At 39.5% G+C, this 18,299-nt stretch overlaps 1 protein-coding gene across 3 annotated transcripts in view; it reads right to left on the reverse strand.

Moving 5' to 3' along the window:
* Positions 1 to 18,299, reverse strand: part of PLA2G4A (phospholipase A2 group IVA) — a 96,677-nt gene that overhangs the window by 24,687 nt on the left and 53,691 nt on the right. For all 3 annotated transcript variants that reach the window (XM_042465183.1, XM_042465184.1, XM_042465185.1), the window contains exons 5-7: positions 17,279 to 17,392; positions 14,662 to 14,699; positions 7,346 to 7,475 (exon numbers count right to left, since the gene is read on the reverse strand). In XM_042465183.1, coding sequence (XP_042321117.1) covers positions 7,346 to 7,475; positions 14,662 to 14,699; positions 17,279 to 17,392 — 282 coding nt within the window. The remainder of the gene's footprint in view (positions 1 to 7,345; positions 7,476 to 14,661; positions 14,700 to 17,278; positions 17,393 to 18,299) is intronic.

Here is an 18,299-nt window from a genome sequence, read left to right on the forward strand (position 1 = left end):
AATAATAATAATAATAATAATAATAATAATAATAATAATAATAATAATAATAAGTTATTTTATTTATATACCACTATTCCAGAGATCATAGCGGTGAACAGCAAGTAAGCTAATTAGCAAGTAAATGCCTCAGTTAGAGAAGAATTTAGGGAAGAGAAGCAGCAGAAGAAGAAAGTTACTCTTCCCTTCCAAAGTAAACTTTTTCCTCATTCCAGATCACAAACCATCAAGAATGCCTTTCCCTCTTCCACATGCAAAGGTTTCAAAATACATTGTCAACAGCAATCAAACATTCCAACTCTTCAGAGAAATTGGGTGCTTGAGTGGGGGTTTTAAGCATGGAAAACAGCAAGTGAAGAAAGGGCTACGCATTCTTCAATCAGCACTCCATATTCCTCCTTCTTTGAGCCACTATGAATGTTAGCATGTAATGTGTATTTAGCCCCTTCTTCTGCGCTGTCCATGAATTTTATTTTTGTTTTTATTTTAGTTTTTATTTTTAGAATCAATTCTGGAGATGCATGATGCTTAATGTGTCATTTGCTTCTATTGACCTAGGTTATTTAAGAGATGGTCAGAGGAACAAAATGACTGCCCGTTATCCTACAAGACAGAAAGCTTGTGAGTCAGTGAGAACTATACCTTTCAGAAAACTCTTTGAAAACATTGTGTGTATGCCCCCCTTTTCAACCACCACATATTCTTCCTCAAATGATGTTTGAGAAGTACCACCAGGTAGTAGTCTTGTTTAGGGAATTTCATTCAACTAATTCCTTATGATAGACAAAAGAAAAGTTTGATACCTAGGGTGTGGGACTTCACCTCCCAGTCTTACTGTCATGGAACTATAAAATAAAAAACTGCTAAAAGCTGGATACATGCATTAATATGAAAACATGATAGTACTGTATATGAGAAGATAGCAATCTGAAAACATGTTAGCCTCCACAGAGTAATGAGTCATTGCCATTATTGTCTCATGCTATCTCATCTGGAAATGAGCAAGAATACCGACTTATTGAAGTTATGCCTGCTACTGATATAATTACAAAGAGGTACAAAGAAGAGAGAGGGAGAACCACTAAATGGTGGGAATATGACAGAGATGTATGAATAATAACATGCTGCCACTATATGAATTGGAAAGACAAAACTTTCTCTCTCTTTTTTTAGCTGCTTCGCTTTACCCTACCTTTCTTTTCCTTGGTCTCTAATTCTTCCATGTCTTTGGACCATCTTCTTTGACCAGTCCTGCATATGCCCCTTTATAAGACTACCCTTGGCACTCATTTGTGTTGCTAGACAGCGTTGTGTTGTTTTATGTTCACTTCTATATGCCCCATCGAGGTTGGACAACTAGGTGGGTACCTAGAGAGCACAGGTGTTTTCAAGGAACCCTTGAAGGAATTTCAAGGAATACTTGAAGGATGGTACCAAAAAGTTGAACTACAAGTATCACATCGGGAGTAGTTCTTTCTATAATAGACCATCAGGAGGGGTCCTTGCTGTGGCTCAGTAAATATGTATTAAGCCTAATCCTTTGCTGGTTTACCTGGGCACACATTCTATACATTCAATAGCAATAGTACTTTATATTTTCATACCACTTCATAGTGAACTAAGCACTCTCTGACAGTTTATATGTTAATTTACAATGTAATAATAATAATAATAATAATAATAATAATAGTTTTTATTTATATTCCCCACCTCTCCCTGCAGATCGAGCAGGGATTACATCACTGGCCCCCAACAAGCTGGGTATTCATTTTACCAACCTATGAAAGGAGGGAAAGCTGAGTGAATCTGTAGCCCTCGGGATCAAACTCACAACGTTGTGGCTGCAATGCCAGCATTTGACCACTGCTCCACCAGGGCTCCTGTGCCGCTCACTGGCATGACTTACCAGGATTGTAGCCTTTTGGCTTAAAATGGTGTGTTTAAAGAACTTTACAGGTATTATGTTAATCTAAATTTAACAACAAAATGTTATCACAAAACACATTTTTCCCATCTTCAGCTAGGGTTTAGACACTGGGGCTTGCATAAGACAGTCTGGTGAACATAACTGTAAGGTGAGATTTCAGCCATGGAATCTATCTACTCAGTAACTACAGTGTGCCCGCGGGTGCCTTTTATGCAGCTTCCAGCTTACACTGGAAGCCTCACACCATTTAATGAATGGCGCGCACACCTGTGGCACACACAGTGCCACACCACCATGTGCACAAGCCCCATTATCCTCAATGGGATTCAATAATAGGCAGAACTTGCCTTACACGGTGGGGTCCAGAACAGATCCCCCGCATAAGGCAAAGGACCACTGTACAATGCACCAACTTTCACTGGAAAGATGGAGGCTGTGAAGTTTATTACTAGACCTAATTCAATGTAGCATACTGTGGAAGGGATGAGAAAGTAAAATTAAAGTTAGCCAAGATATTCCTAGGATTGCCTGTGACACTGAAGGGGTCACCTGCATGATAATCAGCTATATAGTGGAGAAGGAAGAAGTTCTAGATATCAGCGTGAATAGACAAGTCGGATACTGGAAGTAGCTTAGAACCAGGAAGGAAACTAGGTGAAGTCTGATAAAACATTTGACAGGAGAGAGTGGATGAATGGAACAATATAGATATAGATGTATTATGCAATATAAATAATTATTTTAAATTATTTTAATGCCTTAACTCAATGTTATTGTGATAACTGAACAGCATAATAAACTACATAAAATCACAGCACAATACAAATAGAGCGGCCAGCTAAAAGATTCCAGCATGAAATCACCAAAACTTTAAAAAGTCTAGCCAAATAAAAAAAGGCTTTCCATCCAACACCAAAGAGAGGCCAGAAGCATCTTGCAGCTTTAGTTCTTTCAGGACAGCAGGAGGCATTATAGGTTCATCTGGGAGAGATCCTACTCCCAAGCCATTTACACTACATGAACCATCTTGCAGAAGGGATAAGCATGACAGTAAAACATAGGTAAATAATAGGATAAAAGTTCTGTACACATTTTTATATACAAAGACTTCCTTATTTTGAGCAAGCCAGGCATCCACTAATGATATGGGTGTTTTGAACAGAAGGCCTGTGTTATTTAGTAAAGATACAGCCTGCACAGCTTTAAACTTTGAAACTTCCTTTCAGACATTAGGTAACCGATCTTTAAAGGCAGATCTCAACAGGAAAGTCAGATGATGGGGAAATCGAGAGACACATGCCTGGAAGTGAAAAAGGCACTTCAGAAACCATTGCTCAACAAGCCTATTCATCAGCAAATAGCAAGGCAACAAAGAGAGGTGTGAATATCTTTCCAGAAAAATTGGTTTAGGAGATTCGAGATTCAGTCAGCTTCAAACTATTTACACTGAGATGCTCATACTCTGATGGTAAAAAATCAGCCAAATAGTAGCTGCCTCCAGTCTTCAGAAAAACTGTGGCCCTGTACAAACAGACAGGAAGGGGCAGCGAGACGTTGCCCCTTTCTGCCTGGATTGGTGCCGCAGCAAACGCACACCATGGCAGTGATCTGACCTCCGCAGAGCACAAAAAGGAGCCAGTTTTTCCGGTTCCTTTTTGTGCCTGCGAAGAGATGTGATAGCTGCTGCTAGGTGGGTTGATCAGTCCCTTTGGCATGGCACTGTTTGGGCGCTGTGCCAAAGGGATGTCATCATTGTGCATGCCAAGATAGTGCCCGGGTAGCGCAGGGAGGGCTCTGAGCATGGGGATGCTCAGCCCTCACCCCACACACAGGATGGCACTTTTTGCCCGTCTGTACTGGGCCTATGATACGTAAATCCAGATCTCATTAGAGGAGGGATATGTCAAGTTGATTGGTCAAAATCTTAATGTGTTAAGTTGACTGGTCAAAATCTTCCCACAATTACAAGGTCCTTCATCAGGAGCAAAACCCAGGTGACATAATTAGCACTGCTAGTTAACTAGCAACAGACACCTCCACAATTTCAGCGATCATGGTGCAGGTAGCAAGGACAGTGTAGACAGAACAGGAATAGGCAACGTGTTATCCTTCAGATGTTGTTGGACTGCAAATCCCATCAACCCGAGCATAGTCATGGTGAAGGATGATGGCAGTCATCCCTCAGCATGTGCCACATCCATTATGTGGCCAAAAAGTTAAGTCAGAAATAAATCTCCCTGATTTCATTAATAAGTGTTGTGTCCTGGCTGCCACTCTATTTAATTTTTATATTAATTCCCTTGTTTCTGCTTTGAATAATCTTTCTTTTCACCCTCCAAATTTGGCTAATAAGCATATTAATTCATTGCTCTATGCGGATGATGTTGTTATCCTTTCATTATCTCCCATTGGACTTAAAAGAGCCTTAAACTCTCTTGCTTTGTTTTGCAAAGAGGAGAAATTAAGAATTAACTCCTCTAAGACCAAGATTCTTACTTTTGCTCACCGCCCCAAATTGAGACAATGGACACTAGATAGACAACACATAGAGCAGGTTAAGACTTTCAAATATCTAGGAATTATATTTCATACCTCTGGTAGGAGAACAGCCCATTCAGAACTTGTCATCAGCAATGCCCAAAGAACCATAACGGCTATTCTAAGATTTTTTTTTTCACCAAAGGTGCTCAGTTTATTCCGGCCGCAATCAAACTGTTTAATGCCAAGGTTCGCCCTCAACTTCTATATGGAGCCCAACTGGGACCATATAGTAACAACAATGTAATTGAACATGTGCAAACTAAGTTCCTTAGGAGAATCTTTCAGGTCGCCCATTATGTTCCGAATGCTGCTCTTAGAAGGGAGGCTGGGACTATTAAAATAGAATCTAGTCTGTGGATCAGTATACTTATCTATTGGCAAAAATTGCATAAAACTTCTGGAGGACTGACAAATTTAATTTTTCTGGACTCTTTTAAATCATCTTGGGAAATTTCTCTTCTCAAGAAACTAAATGAGTTAGGTCTCAATAAAAATGAAATTCTAAAGCTTGATGCCGATAGAGCTAAATCTATTATTAAACAAAAAATCCTAGAAGTAGAAAGTTTCATGGACTGTGCTTCCCTCTCAAAATATGCCATGTTCAGTGTTCAAGTTTTGGTCCCTTCCCCAGCTCCATATCTGTTTCATGTTACTCTCCCAAAGTTTAGAAGGGCTTTAACTCTGGCACGTTTCAATGTGTTGCCCATGGCCATGTTGGAAGGCAAATTTAAAAAAACTCCTTTTGAACTTCGTCTTTGCCCATATGGCTCGGGCGTTGTTGAAACTAATGAGCATGTTCTCCTTTATTGTCAATTCTATAGAGACATTCGTCACCAACTGCTTAGCCCACTACTGAGTAAATTCCCAGGTAAAACTGATTCCTTTTATTTATGCCTCCTATTGGATAACAATGATTCTACAGTATCCCATAAGGTGGCCAAATTTTGTTATATTGTTTGTAAACTGCGCCCTCAACTGACAAAGGTCATCTTATTACTGTGTAGAAAGATTGTACATGTATAGTCTACTATTAGTTTATATTTTAACCTGTTATTACACTGATACACTGTTTGTGTGGTTTTGTTTTTACACTGATCAAAGACCGAATAAATGTTATTACATTAATAAGTGGGCCAACTAACTAAGTGGACAAAGCACAGCAGACTGAGCCATGATTTGTATAGTTCTGTTCCTCCCTCCAGGAAATGCTGCTCATCCTGATAAGGGTCTTTGTTCTAGAAAGAAGAAATATTTCCTTTCATTTCCTGTTGTCTACAGTGGACTTTTCCCATACATGAGGGTTCAGGTCACCCACACCCAGATGTAAAAAGTGTAGCTGCTCAACCTCATTTTATTCAGTGGACAACGATGTACACATATCTGCATTAACTCATCGGTGAGCTCATGCCACTATTAAATAATATGGGGTGAGACAAGCTGTTGACACTCTCCAATCCACAAATAGCTAGCCCAGCAACGTTGCAAGCCTACTGTACTCACAAGGTCAATGGCAGGATATATAAGATGGGGCAAGCCCATGGTACTCCCAATGGTATTCTACCAATAAAAATAAACAGGGTGCTTTAATAGCATCACAAATTTGTGGAGTTGGTTTTTTGTTTTGTTTTGTTTTGTTTTGTTTTTTTGCAGACTCGTATGTGTGCATGTGTTCAGATGTCAGAGGCTGTTTTGAAATTTTTCCATCTCCACTGTTAATGCTAGGAATACCCTGTCATTAGTCTTCTGCATTATGGGAACAGTGGCAAATACATGTGTATAAGACTGCATCTTTTCAACCCATAAAGCCCTTTTTTCTGTGTGTGGGAAGTGTCTATACACATATGTTTATTTTCTTTTTACTCAAGAGAATTGACGGTATATTAGATATTCTACCATTTTTGCTGATTGTTTCTCTCTTGAGGCTAAAAAGTGATAAAGCAAGTGAAATGAAGTGATAAAGCAAGTCAAGATTGAAATAAAAATCCCAACTCTTGAACTCTGATAAATTTTAGGCAAGATTCTAGCACCTACTGCAGATTTTCCCATATGATCCTCCCTAGTTTTGAGATCCTCAGGAGGGACATGTTTGATAGAGATGCAAGACAGAGCTTGAAGTTTGAAGCGCATAAAAACCCAGAGTGGATTCACTGACACCATGCCATGGATGTCTCCAGCTACACTAAACACATGTTTTATATATTATTGTACTATATTGCTGTTTTTATTGTTGTGATTTGTATTTGTATATTGCATATTGTATTGGGTTGTAATCCCACCTTGATCCACCTGGGAGAGGTGGGAAAATAGAAATAAAAATTTATTATTTATTATTATATGTGCAGACACATAAATAGAAGAGCAACCTGAGTTTGTGACTTCTTCTGAGGCCAAAAACAAGACACCCAGAATTGATCACATGGCTGAGCATCTCAGTCTAACTTCAGAGGCTGTGACTCATGGCAGCACAGTGGGGATGCATTGTAAACATTATCACACTTGTGGCTTCCAAAAGAATCAGAGGTTTTTTCAATTGGTTTAAGATGGTTATACAGAGGGTTTGGGGCTAATTGAAAATCTCCTGACAGTTCACACCAGAACTGGGGATTGGGCTCCTTGTCATCTGGACTACTCACTGTGAGGATGCAGGGAGGACATGGTATTTGGCCCACGTGGGCATGTCCCAAGAAGGAGTACTGATTATAAAAAAATGGTGAGATAAGAAACTATGGCAGTATGGAAAGAGTTGTAGCATAACATAGATGCCATGGGTACACAGTAATGAAAGCTAAAGAGAAAGGGTGTTCAGATTGTTAAAATAATGACTGTATTCCCACCTTTCTCTCACTGAGAGGAGGAAGGCCAACAATCTAAACTTACATCACGAGGAGAGGTCAAATCAGTACCCAGGAAATTGTTCAGATGTTTCATTACTCTGTTCTTCCGCTGCTGCCGAAAATTCTTCTCTTCATCACACAGAGCCATACTGAAGCGGAGGTCTGTTTGAGAGCTGTTGGGGGCAAAACAGACAGGCTTTATATACCCTAAAAAAAAATCTTGAGCTAATAACAAACAACTGATCATCCAAGTATATGTTAATTCAGCTAAGAATAAACAAGTCCTGAAATACGTGTACATAACATAAATAGAAATCTAGAGAAAGTAATGAGGGTATTGCATTTTTTTCCTTGTGTCAGACTAAAGCATGCAATGCCTTAGCAAGACAACATGAATGTTAAGAGAATCCATTGACTGAGCAATTCTCCCTATGAATGCTCCACTGAAATCAATGGGAGAAAGACCAGGTGAAGACACTTTGCTAGTGGTTTTCTGTGGGGTTTTTGGGCTATGTGGCCATTTTTGGGCTAGTGCTTTCCCAAACTTTTTAGCTTATAAATTATTGCCACTTTTGGGTTGATGGGGAGGAGAGGCCAAAGCAATTCCTGAATTGTGAGACATTCAGTAGTTAAGAAAATATTTGTTATGGCACTGGAGTATTAAACATGCTAGAGATGGCAGAGGGCTGCAGCCAGTGTACACAGTCATTTGTTTCAACAACAATGCCCTGAGAACCACAGTGTTGTCATGTTTCAATGGATCTCTCTGTTTAGTGGGAGGAAATATTTCTTAACTTCAACCCTGCCGCCCTGAAGCAACAATAAAGATTTTGTTTTGTTTTTGTTTTTCTGTGCAAGATAGATTATTAACTTCTGTTGCTTCATTTCTATGATGATAAGAAATCCTTGTTCCTGTAAAACTAGAATTCTGCTCATTCATCCTCTTAAAAAGTGCCTGAAAATACTTCCTCACTATTGCAAGAAATGAAAATATACTGTATGATGGCTCTATGGTCTAATCTGCACTGCAGAAATATTGCCGTTTGACACCACTTTAACTGCCATACCTTAGTGCTATGGAATTCTGGGATTTGTAGTTGTTTTTTAATCCCAGCAGTGTCAAACTGCATTATTTCTGTAGCATGGATTAAACTCATGTGTGGAGAAGAAAATAAAATTTATTTTGTAAATGGAAATAGTTACATCATTTTGGCCCAGATCAAGAAAGTAGGTGGGTGGATGTGAGTCACATTGTAATCCTACTCAGAAGTAAAAGAAGTAAAAGTCTTCAGTGGGCAATTGGACAACTTTAGTCATGCAGCTTACAATATTTGCCTTTGGTAAGAACAAGAGAGAGGGCCTTCTCAGTGGCTACTCCCAAGCTTTGGAACTGCCTTCCTAGAGAGGCCAGGATAGCATCATCCTTACTATCCTTCCGACGCCAGGTAAAGACGTTCCTGTGCACTCAGGAAAGGCTGGGTTTTTAATGCTGGGCTACCCAAATTTTAATGGTTTGTAGTTTAATATATTATATTTTAATTTATAACTGTTTTAATGCTTAAAATTGTTTAATTGTTTTTAAATTTTTTACATTTATGAATTTTAATATTTTGTATTGTTTTTAAATTGTATTGTTTTATATTTGTTCGCCACCTTGAGTCACTATATTGGGAGAAAGGCAGGATATAAGAAAATAATAATAATAATAATAATAATAATAATAATAATAATAATAATAATAAATTGTCATTCGATATTCCATTTTAGGGTTTATTGGCCTCTTGACTGAAGTTCACCCATCAAAACAGAAGTATAACTTTTAGAATGGTCTACCCACAGCATGCTTCATTCTCTTTGTCTCTCTCTCTCTCTTTCTCTGTTGTTGTGTGCCTTCAAGACATTCCCAACTTATGGTTTTTCTTGGCAGGATTTCTTCATACACATACACTCACACACACAAAACTATATCCAGAAAAAGCAGGGCAAGTGCTGTCTGTTTGCTTTTTAATCACCAATACACACACACACACACACACACACAAAAATACAGTGGGCCCTTGCTTTGCTTGGGAGGCAGGTTCCGGACCACCACCACTCCACATAAATCAAAAAATGTTTATGCTTGAGCCCCATTATATCCAATGGGGCTCATGCTCGCTGCACAGCCATGCATGCACCCCATGGCCACATGAGCCATTTGCAAGCCCCATTGGATTTAATAGGGCTTGTGCTCACCGCCTGCACATCTGGCATTTACCCATTTCCCGGGCAGCTTCAACGTATGCTGAAAGCCGCCTATGAGGAGCCCATGTATTTGTACACACATATATACAGTGTGGTTTTGTGCCTTCAAATTGACTTTGATTATTGGTGGAGGGTCGACTTATGGTGACCTTGTCTAACCTTGTAAGCTAAGCAGGGTCAGCCCTATTGGTACTTGGATGGGAGACAACTAACAAATGCCGGGAGCTATATGCTCTATTTCAGAAGAACCAACTGGCAAAACCATCTCTGAGTGTTCCTTGCCTAAGAAAACCCTATGAAATTCATAGGGCACCATAGGTCAACAAGTGACTTGAAACACACACACACACACACACACACACACACACACACACACACATCATAGGTTATTGGCAAAGTTTATTCAGAGGAGATTAGCCATGGTCTTCCACTAAGGTTGAAAGGATGGGATTTGCCCAAGGTTACCCATTGGTTTTTTGTGGGTTTTTCAAGTTACGTGGCCATATTCTGGAAGAATTTATTCCTGTCATTTCACCAGCATCTGTGAGTGGCATCTTCAGAGAATACTGGCATGGAAGTGAGTGGGGTCCATATTCTGTGTGACCCTTGGAGAAGAGGAGGTGATTTGTACATTAAGCTCTGTTGATCTGTTGTTGAGAATGGCAAGGCCTCAGGGTGTCTATTTAATTAGTGATTCATTGTCTGCTGGGAAACCTCATGGCCCTGGGTGGTTTTCATCTGCACTTGTCCACAGTGGCACAGTATATGGTAAACTCCTGCAGCCGTGAGAGGGTCTCTCCTCTACATAGGGACCACCAAACACAGTGTTCAAACATGAACCAAGGAACATAAGAGACACTGCAGACTGGGTCAGTCTGAAAAAATCAGCAGTAGCAGAACATGTTACAAACCATCTTGGTCATAAAATGCTATTTGAAAACACTGAAATTCTGCACAGGGAAGGCATTGAAATCCACAAACACCTAGAAAACTTCAACAGGAAAGAAGAAACTCTTAAAGTAAACAAAGGCCCGGTACATACGTCCCCATTCAGGCCGGGCTGGAGGCATTCGGTTTGCCTATGGAGGGACACTGCAGCAGCCAAACTGTGCGGCATCCCTCTGCCCCAAAAAGGAGCTGAAAAAACTGGGTTCTTCTTGGGACGCCCTTGGTGCACTCATGACGTGAGCAACACAGTGATGTCTATATGTTGCACATCGCTTACATCAAGATGGCAGGCCCCGTGTGAATGGGAGGCCGCCATTACGACAATGCCCGCACATCCTAGGATTCCAGAGCATGTAGATGCTGCACGCTCTGGAACCCTAGTATCAGCAGTGGCATGCCGTTTTTGGCCCGTCTGTCCCAGGCCAAAGTTTGGCTACCGGTCCTGAAAAACACCCAAATCAAGACCCAGCAAGGGCAAATGAAAATCAGGTGGGGAGCATGTTGATAGGGCCCCTGTTTGATCTTGGAAGCTAAATATGGGGCTGTACAAACAGCCACAAAGGGGTGGCCTCCAGCTGCCCTTTCTTCAGCCAGATCGGGTTCACGGCCACCACACGCCATGGCCCAATCCAGCCTTTCCAGGGTGTGAAAAGGAGTCACAAAAAGGGACTCCTTTTTGCGCCCTGGAAAGGGCACCATAGCTGCGGTGCAACAGCTTGTCGGTGCTCCTTCTCCATCATGGAGAAGCACCATGATGTCACACACTGTACGGAGCAGTGTGTGGCATCATGGTGCCGGGGGGGGGGGGGACAGAGTCAGGGTGTGCATCATATGGATGCAACATCCCAACTCCGCCCCCAGGCTGGCCTTAATGGCTAATCTAAACAGGGCCTATTCAGGATGGGAGACTGCAATGGAATACCAGGTGCTCTAGACTATTCAGAGGAAGAAACTGGCAAAACCACCCCTCAGTATTTCTTGCCTGAGAAAACCCTATGAAATCCTATTCATGGGATAACCATAAGTCAGCAGGCAACTTGAAAGCATATGCATTCACCCACCCAGCCACACACACCTCATCTTTCAGTGTGCAGACATGCAACTAAGGTCTATACCTTTCTCAGCTGTAGCACTGATTCTTTAGAATTCCATTCACAGGAAAAACTACCTGACCAAGTACTTCCTGGCTTTTAAAGATTTGAAAATAATTTTAAATTTAAGAAGCAATTTTGATTTACTTTAAATTACATTTGCAATTCTCTGTATGTAATTGCTGACTTTCCTTTTTCTTTTGCAAATAAAATCCTTTATAAATGTGGATATTGAGCTACCATGACTGTTGGGATGCTCTTGGGATATTTTACATAAGGCAGCTAGATAAACCTGAATGTTCAGACTAGAATATATACAAACAGGACTGCTAGAAGGCAAAATCTCTCTGCTGTCTCAGATCTTATAGAATGTTCCTTTCTATATTACCTTAATGTACATCTTCATGGTTTCCCTCTTTCTTTTTCCTTTTATCCTGAGTATTCCCCAATGCCTCAGGAAAGTATGCCAGATGGTAGCTAAAATGCCTGACACGGCATAATCTTAATTATTCTTGGCAGAGTTTCATTTGATTTATAACAGCTCATGACAAGAAAGCTTTAAAACACTAGAATTAATTAACTAGAATTTAAAAAAAATGATTGTTTGCTGAAATGTATTAAAAACACTGAATGAATCATTTGTACACATTGTCAAGGAGACACTGCAGTTTCTCACTGCATCTCCAAAATTACAAAAAGCCAATCCCCTTGGATTAACTCCAAATGAGGAGGAAAAAATGATGTTTTTCTACAACTTAGTCATTAGAAAAAAATCTTGAAGGATCCTTTGTGAGGAAAGATGACAGATCATTGATTACTTAATTACAAATCAAATATGTAATGAGGCATTCAAACCACCATATGGTCAAACTGGCAACTATGGATTTCTGCCAACAGACATTTTCTATGCCATTTATGCATTCTGCAGGTCTGACCATATAAAGGTTTGATTTTTCTGCTTTGTTATGCACCTTCTCTGTTTTGTAATTAGTGATCAAACATCTGCTTGCTTTTAGAGCCATCTAGAGCCATCCCCTAATTCTAGAGATTTTGTTAGTTACCTCTCCCTGTACTATGTTCTGCATGTGTAAGTTACATGTACTACAGGAAAGGATGGCAAGTTGACTTCCATGGAGGAAGGCAGGCAGGGAGGACATATGGCTTTTTAAAACAAAAGACTTTTAAAAGAAGAAAGAACTTTGTGTAATGATTACAGAGGACTTAAAAAAACAAGGAAGCACTTTCAACAATAAGAAAAGAATTGGATTATTTCTAGTACAGTATTAGGAAATTTCACCTCAAAGAAAAATTTCTAGCTCCTGAGACAAATAATATGCACTACTCAATTCATTGTGGTGAATTTGTGCAGTATTTCACAGATAAAATTGTTCCTATCTGTTCTGACTTGGATGTCATACTTGCTACGGTCCCACAGAATAAAACTCCCATTTTAGGAGAAAGGGGGGGATATGAGTGCAATAAATAAAATAAAATAACAAAATAAAATAAAATAAAATAAAATAAATAACTTTGCCCCCTGTTTGTGCAGTGATCATGATTTATTTTAAATAATAATGAATTATTTTCAATTTGCAAGCCTGAGGATGTGGACAGGATCCTTGGACAAGTGAAAGGCACTAGATGTCATCTAGACCCTTGTCCTTCCTGCCTCGCTGAAAGAATCAGAGAGGGACTGCCCAGGTATGTGAAGGGAGCAGTCAGTGCTTCCTTACAAGAAGACAGGGCCCAGCATAAATAAAGGAGGCAGTTATTAGGCTCTGTTGCAAAAGCCTTCCCCAGATTCTTCCATAACAGACAACTATTAGCCAGTGTCCAATATGCCATTGCTGGCCTGGATGAAATGAATTAACTTGATCTAGTTCAATCTGGTTTCAGGCTTGGTTTTGGGGCATAGAAAGCTTTGGTCACCATAAAGGTAAAGGTAAAGGTTTTTCCTTGACATGACTGTAGGGAGTGGTGCTCATCTCTGTTACTAAGCCAAAGAGCCAGCATTGTCCAAAGACAAAGATGTGGTCAGCATGATTGCATGGAATGCTATTATCTTCCCACCAAAGTGGTGCCTATTTATCTACCTGCATTTGCATGCTTTCAAACTGATAGGTTGGCAGACACTAGGACTAGTGACAGGAACTCACTCGATCATTCAGTCAAGGAAGCCAAAGCCTTGTTTTTGCAAGGCCTGAGTAGGGCTGTTGATGACAGAATATCTCTCATTCCTATATTGGGTTGCCTTAAGTCAAAGTCGACTTGATAACAAATAACAAATTATAAATATTATATAGAATGTTTTTAATAACTGATTTATGCCCTAACCTGTGATTACTCTGAATCTTCATTTAGATTTCATATTCTAGACAACATTCAATGCAGGTTTAGGCATGCTTAAAGACATTTTGCAAAATCTCAGTCAGTCAGTCACATGTGTAGGATTGTGTCCTGTGTTTTAAGAGAGAAACTATCTCAAGGTTTTTTTCTACCAGCAAAAGGAATGCACATTGCCCTTAAAACTCTGAAATTCTACTTCACATTCCAAATTTTATAGTCTGCTTCATATTATGGTTATGGACAAAGAGATGTCCAGGATTTCTGATTATATTCTGACTATACCACTGATGTCCATAGAAGCAATCATTTTGCTTTTCAAACAGAGCAAACAGTGGGTACAGTGTATATTAGTTACAATAGGATTCTAAGATGGCAATCTTTTGCATATTGTTGGACACATTATGTATTCAGTGAGGCTTGTAAACATTAAAAAAATGTGAGCACTTTCTGCAAGTCCAGGTTTGACCTCTGCTTTCTGATGGTACACTTGTTTCATGCACAAAATTATTTAGAATATTATGTGTAAAATTATGTTCAGGTTATGTGTATAAGGTGTATATTAAAGATTAATGGGTTTCATGTTTAGACTTGGCTGCCATCTCTAAGATATCTCATTATGTATATGCAAATATTCCAAAATTCAAAACACTTCTGGTCCCAAGCACTTCAGACAAGGGAGGCTCAACATATATTCGCTTAGTTCTGTTTTCGGCATGCCAAGATTACTTACCAAACTTCAAGTGATACCTCCAAAATAATTTCTGTGACCTAAACATGAAATACAGTATTACAATAACATCATTATTTATCATTACATTCATGATCTTTCTTTATAGCTTAATTGACACAGCTTACTTATTGCTTTCATTTAATATTGCTGTGTATACCCAAAGGACATGAGTGCATGTGTGCATGTGTATTAAAACAGATGCACAACTTCAAACCAATCACCAAAATAACCATGCAGGATCTGAACAAACGGTGCACAGAGATGAGTATCCTGTTTCTCTCAGCAGCCAGTCATGAGATTCTGGAAAGCTCACAAGGAAGGCTTAAAGTACCCACTTTCTATAAAGAAACAAACTGAAACTTGTAGGTTGAATGTCCAGTCTAGTTTAGTGGCCTTTAGACTAGACTAGACCCCTTAAACTAACCTGCTGACTCAAGTGCAGTTGGAGGACACTATCCTGTCATCAGTGCTGAAGTATGATTCAACTGCCTGTCCAGCCAGCTTCGGCATTTGGACTGGGATGGGGTGCCATCTTTTATTTTGCCCTAAAGAGCAAAATATCTCCGTTCGCTCACTATAAAGTCCCCTGCTCTCACAGAGTCAACCTAAACATTATACTGAATAGGTAAGAGCAATGCAGTTCATCCAAACAGAATTATAAAGTCTTTATATGTTCAGGGTGAGAAAACTAAGGGGACTGCAGTCAAACATGGTGGGCAGGAATGGCAGCTTGCTGGCCTGTTTAACTTTTGTTTATCTCCATAGATCTCCCTATCCATAGGTAATTATCCCACCTTTCCCTCCCAAATTCTTGCTGGGGGGAGTATTACCACTAAGAAAAGACAAACAATACAGTTGTTTGAGCAATAAATTTTTCTGCTTTTCTACTTTTTGTTTATGCAACCTTGGGGCTACGTGTTAAAAGATTTGCTCTTTTCTCTTTCAGTGGGGATCTGAAAGAACGCCTGATCCCTCCCTTGTAAACCTGCACATGTGTCCTCTTCTGCCCATGTAACTTCTTTGGAAGAAAGTGGGCAACAGAGAGAGAGGGCATTCAGAGGCATGGTGCATCACTTGCTCAATACAGGCAAATTTTAACACCAGTTCAATTACTATTATTTTAAAAAAAAACATTATCCCTGGTTTTTAAAGTGGTTTTTTCCCCCATAACTCAGAATTTGTGCAGCTTCAGAATGAAACAGAAAATGTGTCTATTGCAGAAGGAATTTAGTATTAAAACTGATATCAAGAGTTATGTATTTCCCTCTGCAAAAAAGCTTCAGACTAGGAGAGGGTAACATGTACTTTTATCTCAAGCCTTCACCAAGAAAAAAGTAACATTATATTAAAAATAGACGGGTGTTACAAGTGTTGCAACTCCCTCAGGCTCTTCCTCTCCTGGGAAAAAATTAACTAAGCACCAGTAGGAAGGATCTGATTTTATTACTTTATAAAAGCATACTGCACCCTTTCCCTCTGAGTCAGTAAAGGTCATTACATTGCTTTATCTCATAAGCAATCACAACAACCCCATCAGACTATTATATGAGAGAGAAACTGAATCTGAGAGTGATGCAGAGAATTGCACACTCAGCATACAGGAGAATAGGACTTTGCATTAAGACTGATCTCTAAAACTCTATCCTGGATGCTAATGATGCTCTCAGGGATGCTGTGAAAATGAATGCTTGAATTAATGCATATTTCTGGGGAAGATCTTCCCCTTTCTCTCCCAGGCAGGGGGGGAAAAGCCAACCATCTCACCAATCTTTGAAAGTTAAGGTAGCAACGTAAATCCTCTTTGGCATTAATGCTTGAGTCAGCTCTTTAAACTATACTGGACTATGAGGGAGTAACTGGTCTGGCAACCACCAATTCAGGTTCAGCACACCCAAGATGAGAATAAGATTACTGCGGTTTAATAAACATAGGAATCTTACAAACTTACAAACTGTGTTCTGCGGCTATACACACCTGAGGTGCACCTGTTAGAAATTACTTGTTCACATTTAACTTTTCTCGTTCTCTTATTCTGCAACAAAAATATAATTTTCTTTCTCGAGTTCATATGGTCACTAATTCTGGGCATGCTACTAGTATTAGCCAGTTTTCCATGTCTAAAAATTGTCTAGTTTTCCAATGGCAGATGAAACCACTATTACATGTATCACAGACATTTTTTAAAGACAGAGAACTTAATAGGAATACTTTCGAAGCCATACACATTTTCAATCAGATTATGGTACTTATGAGAAGGAGGAGGGGCATATGAATTTCAGCCAGCTATGAGAAGTTTGGTATGAGACAATTACCTGGACAAGAACCAGCATTTGACACCAGATCACAAAAGCTCAAAAGTCTCAGGATTCCTCTGGTGTTCCTTCTATAAATTAATGAAAAGATTCTTAGCCCACCATAACATCGTATTGCAAGGGTGAGCAACCATGGCCAGATGTTGTGTGACTGCAACTTCCAGGGGCTTAGCCAGGATAGCCAATGGTGAGGGATCATGGGAATTTCAGCCCCTAAATATCTCGAGGGACCAAGGTCCTCATCCTTCTGTGCTGTATTGCAAAAAATAGCACTGACATTTAAACAGCAGACACGCAGAACTTACTTTACTAATGGTGAAGGAGACTTCTTTCTTTTCTCCCACTTTCAAAGATGATATGGGAAATGTTGCCGTTCCAATAGTCTCATCCATCACATAATTTGCATCCATAAGAGTGATCTACAAAAGAAATAATTTTTTTTAGACACCTCTGCCACAAGTTCTTTTTTCCACTGGTCTATTTCACATCCCATATATTCATTCATTCATTAATCCATTATTTCATAGCCAGCACGGTGCAGTTGTATGACTAAACAATATTTGAATGCCTGCTCAGCCATGGAAAGCCACTGGGTGAACATGGGCAAGTCACACGCTTTCAGCCTCAAAGGAAGGCAAAGGCAAATCCCCTCCGAACAAATCTTGAGAAGAAAATGTTGTGATAGAGTTAACATAAGTTGAAAATAGCTTGAAGGCACTCACAAACAATAATAATGACATAAACAATCACAGAGATTTGAGGACTATCACACTAGGGCCAATTCCACAACAATCACACTATTGGAAGATAACAGAAGCATAGTGCTACAGCGATCTATAGTTCTGTGCAGTTGCACAATCATGCTATAATAACGAAATAACAGCAAAACAAAAACACAGTCACGTTCCGCATACAAAAGCCAATCATGTTGCTGTATTATTAGTATATCTATGCATTTCTAAAAAATATGGTTTCATCCCAAATGGAATAAAATAACATTTCTATATTTAACAACATATATAACCAGTTGAAACAAAATAGTGCCCTATACCTCAAAATAAGACAGAAATCTACTCCAAAAACGATCCTAGCAATGAGAAAGAATTGCCTGTGCCAAAGTACAGTATCATGGGAAAAGCTCCGTGATAGACCTTCACAATAGCACAAATGCATTATTATTAGCTTCTGCACCTTCACAATAGTGTGAATGAAATGCTACTGGCAAACCATTCATGGGGTTTCTCCATTAATAAGAAGTCACAGGGCAATGCCACGTTATTCACAGGCGAAGTACTGGATAAGCACCATGTCAAGAGCAAACACGTT

The sequence above is a fragment of the Sceloporus undulatus genome, chromosome 4, assembly GCF_019175285.1.
Source record: "Sceloporus undulatus isolate JIND9_A2432 ecotype Alabama chromosome 4, SceUnd_v1.1, whole genome shotgun sequence".
In the NCBI taxonomy this organism is placed as follows: Eukaryota; Metazoa; Chordata; class Lepidosauria; order Squamata; family Phrynosomatidae; genus Sceloporus; species Sceloporus undulatus.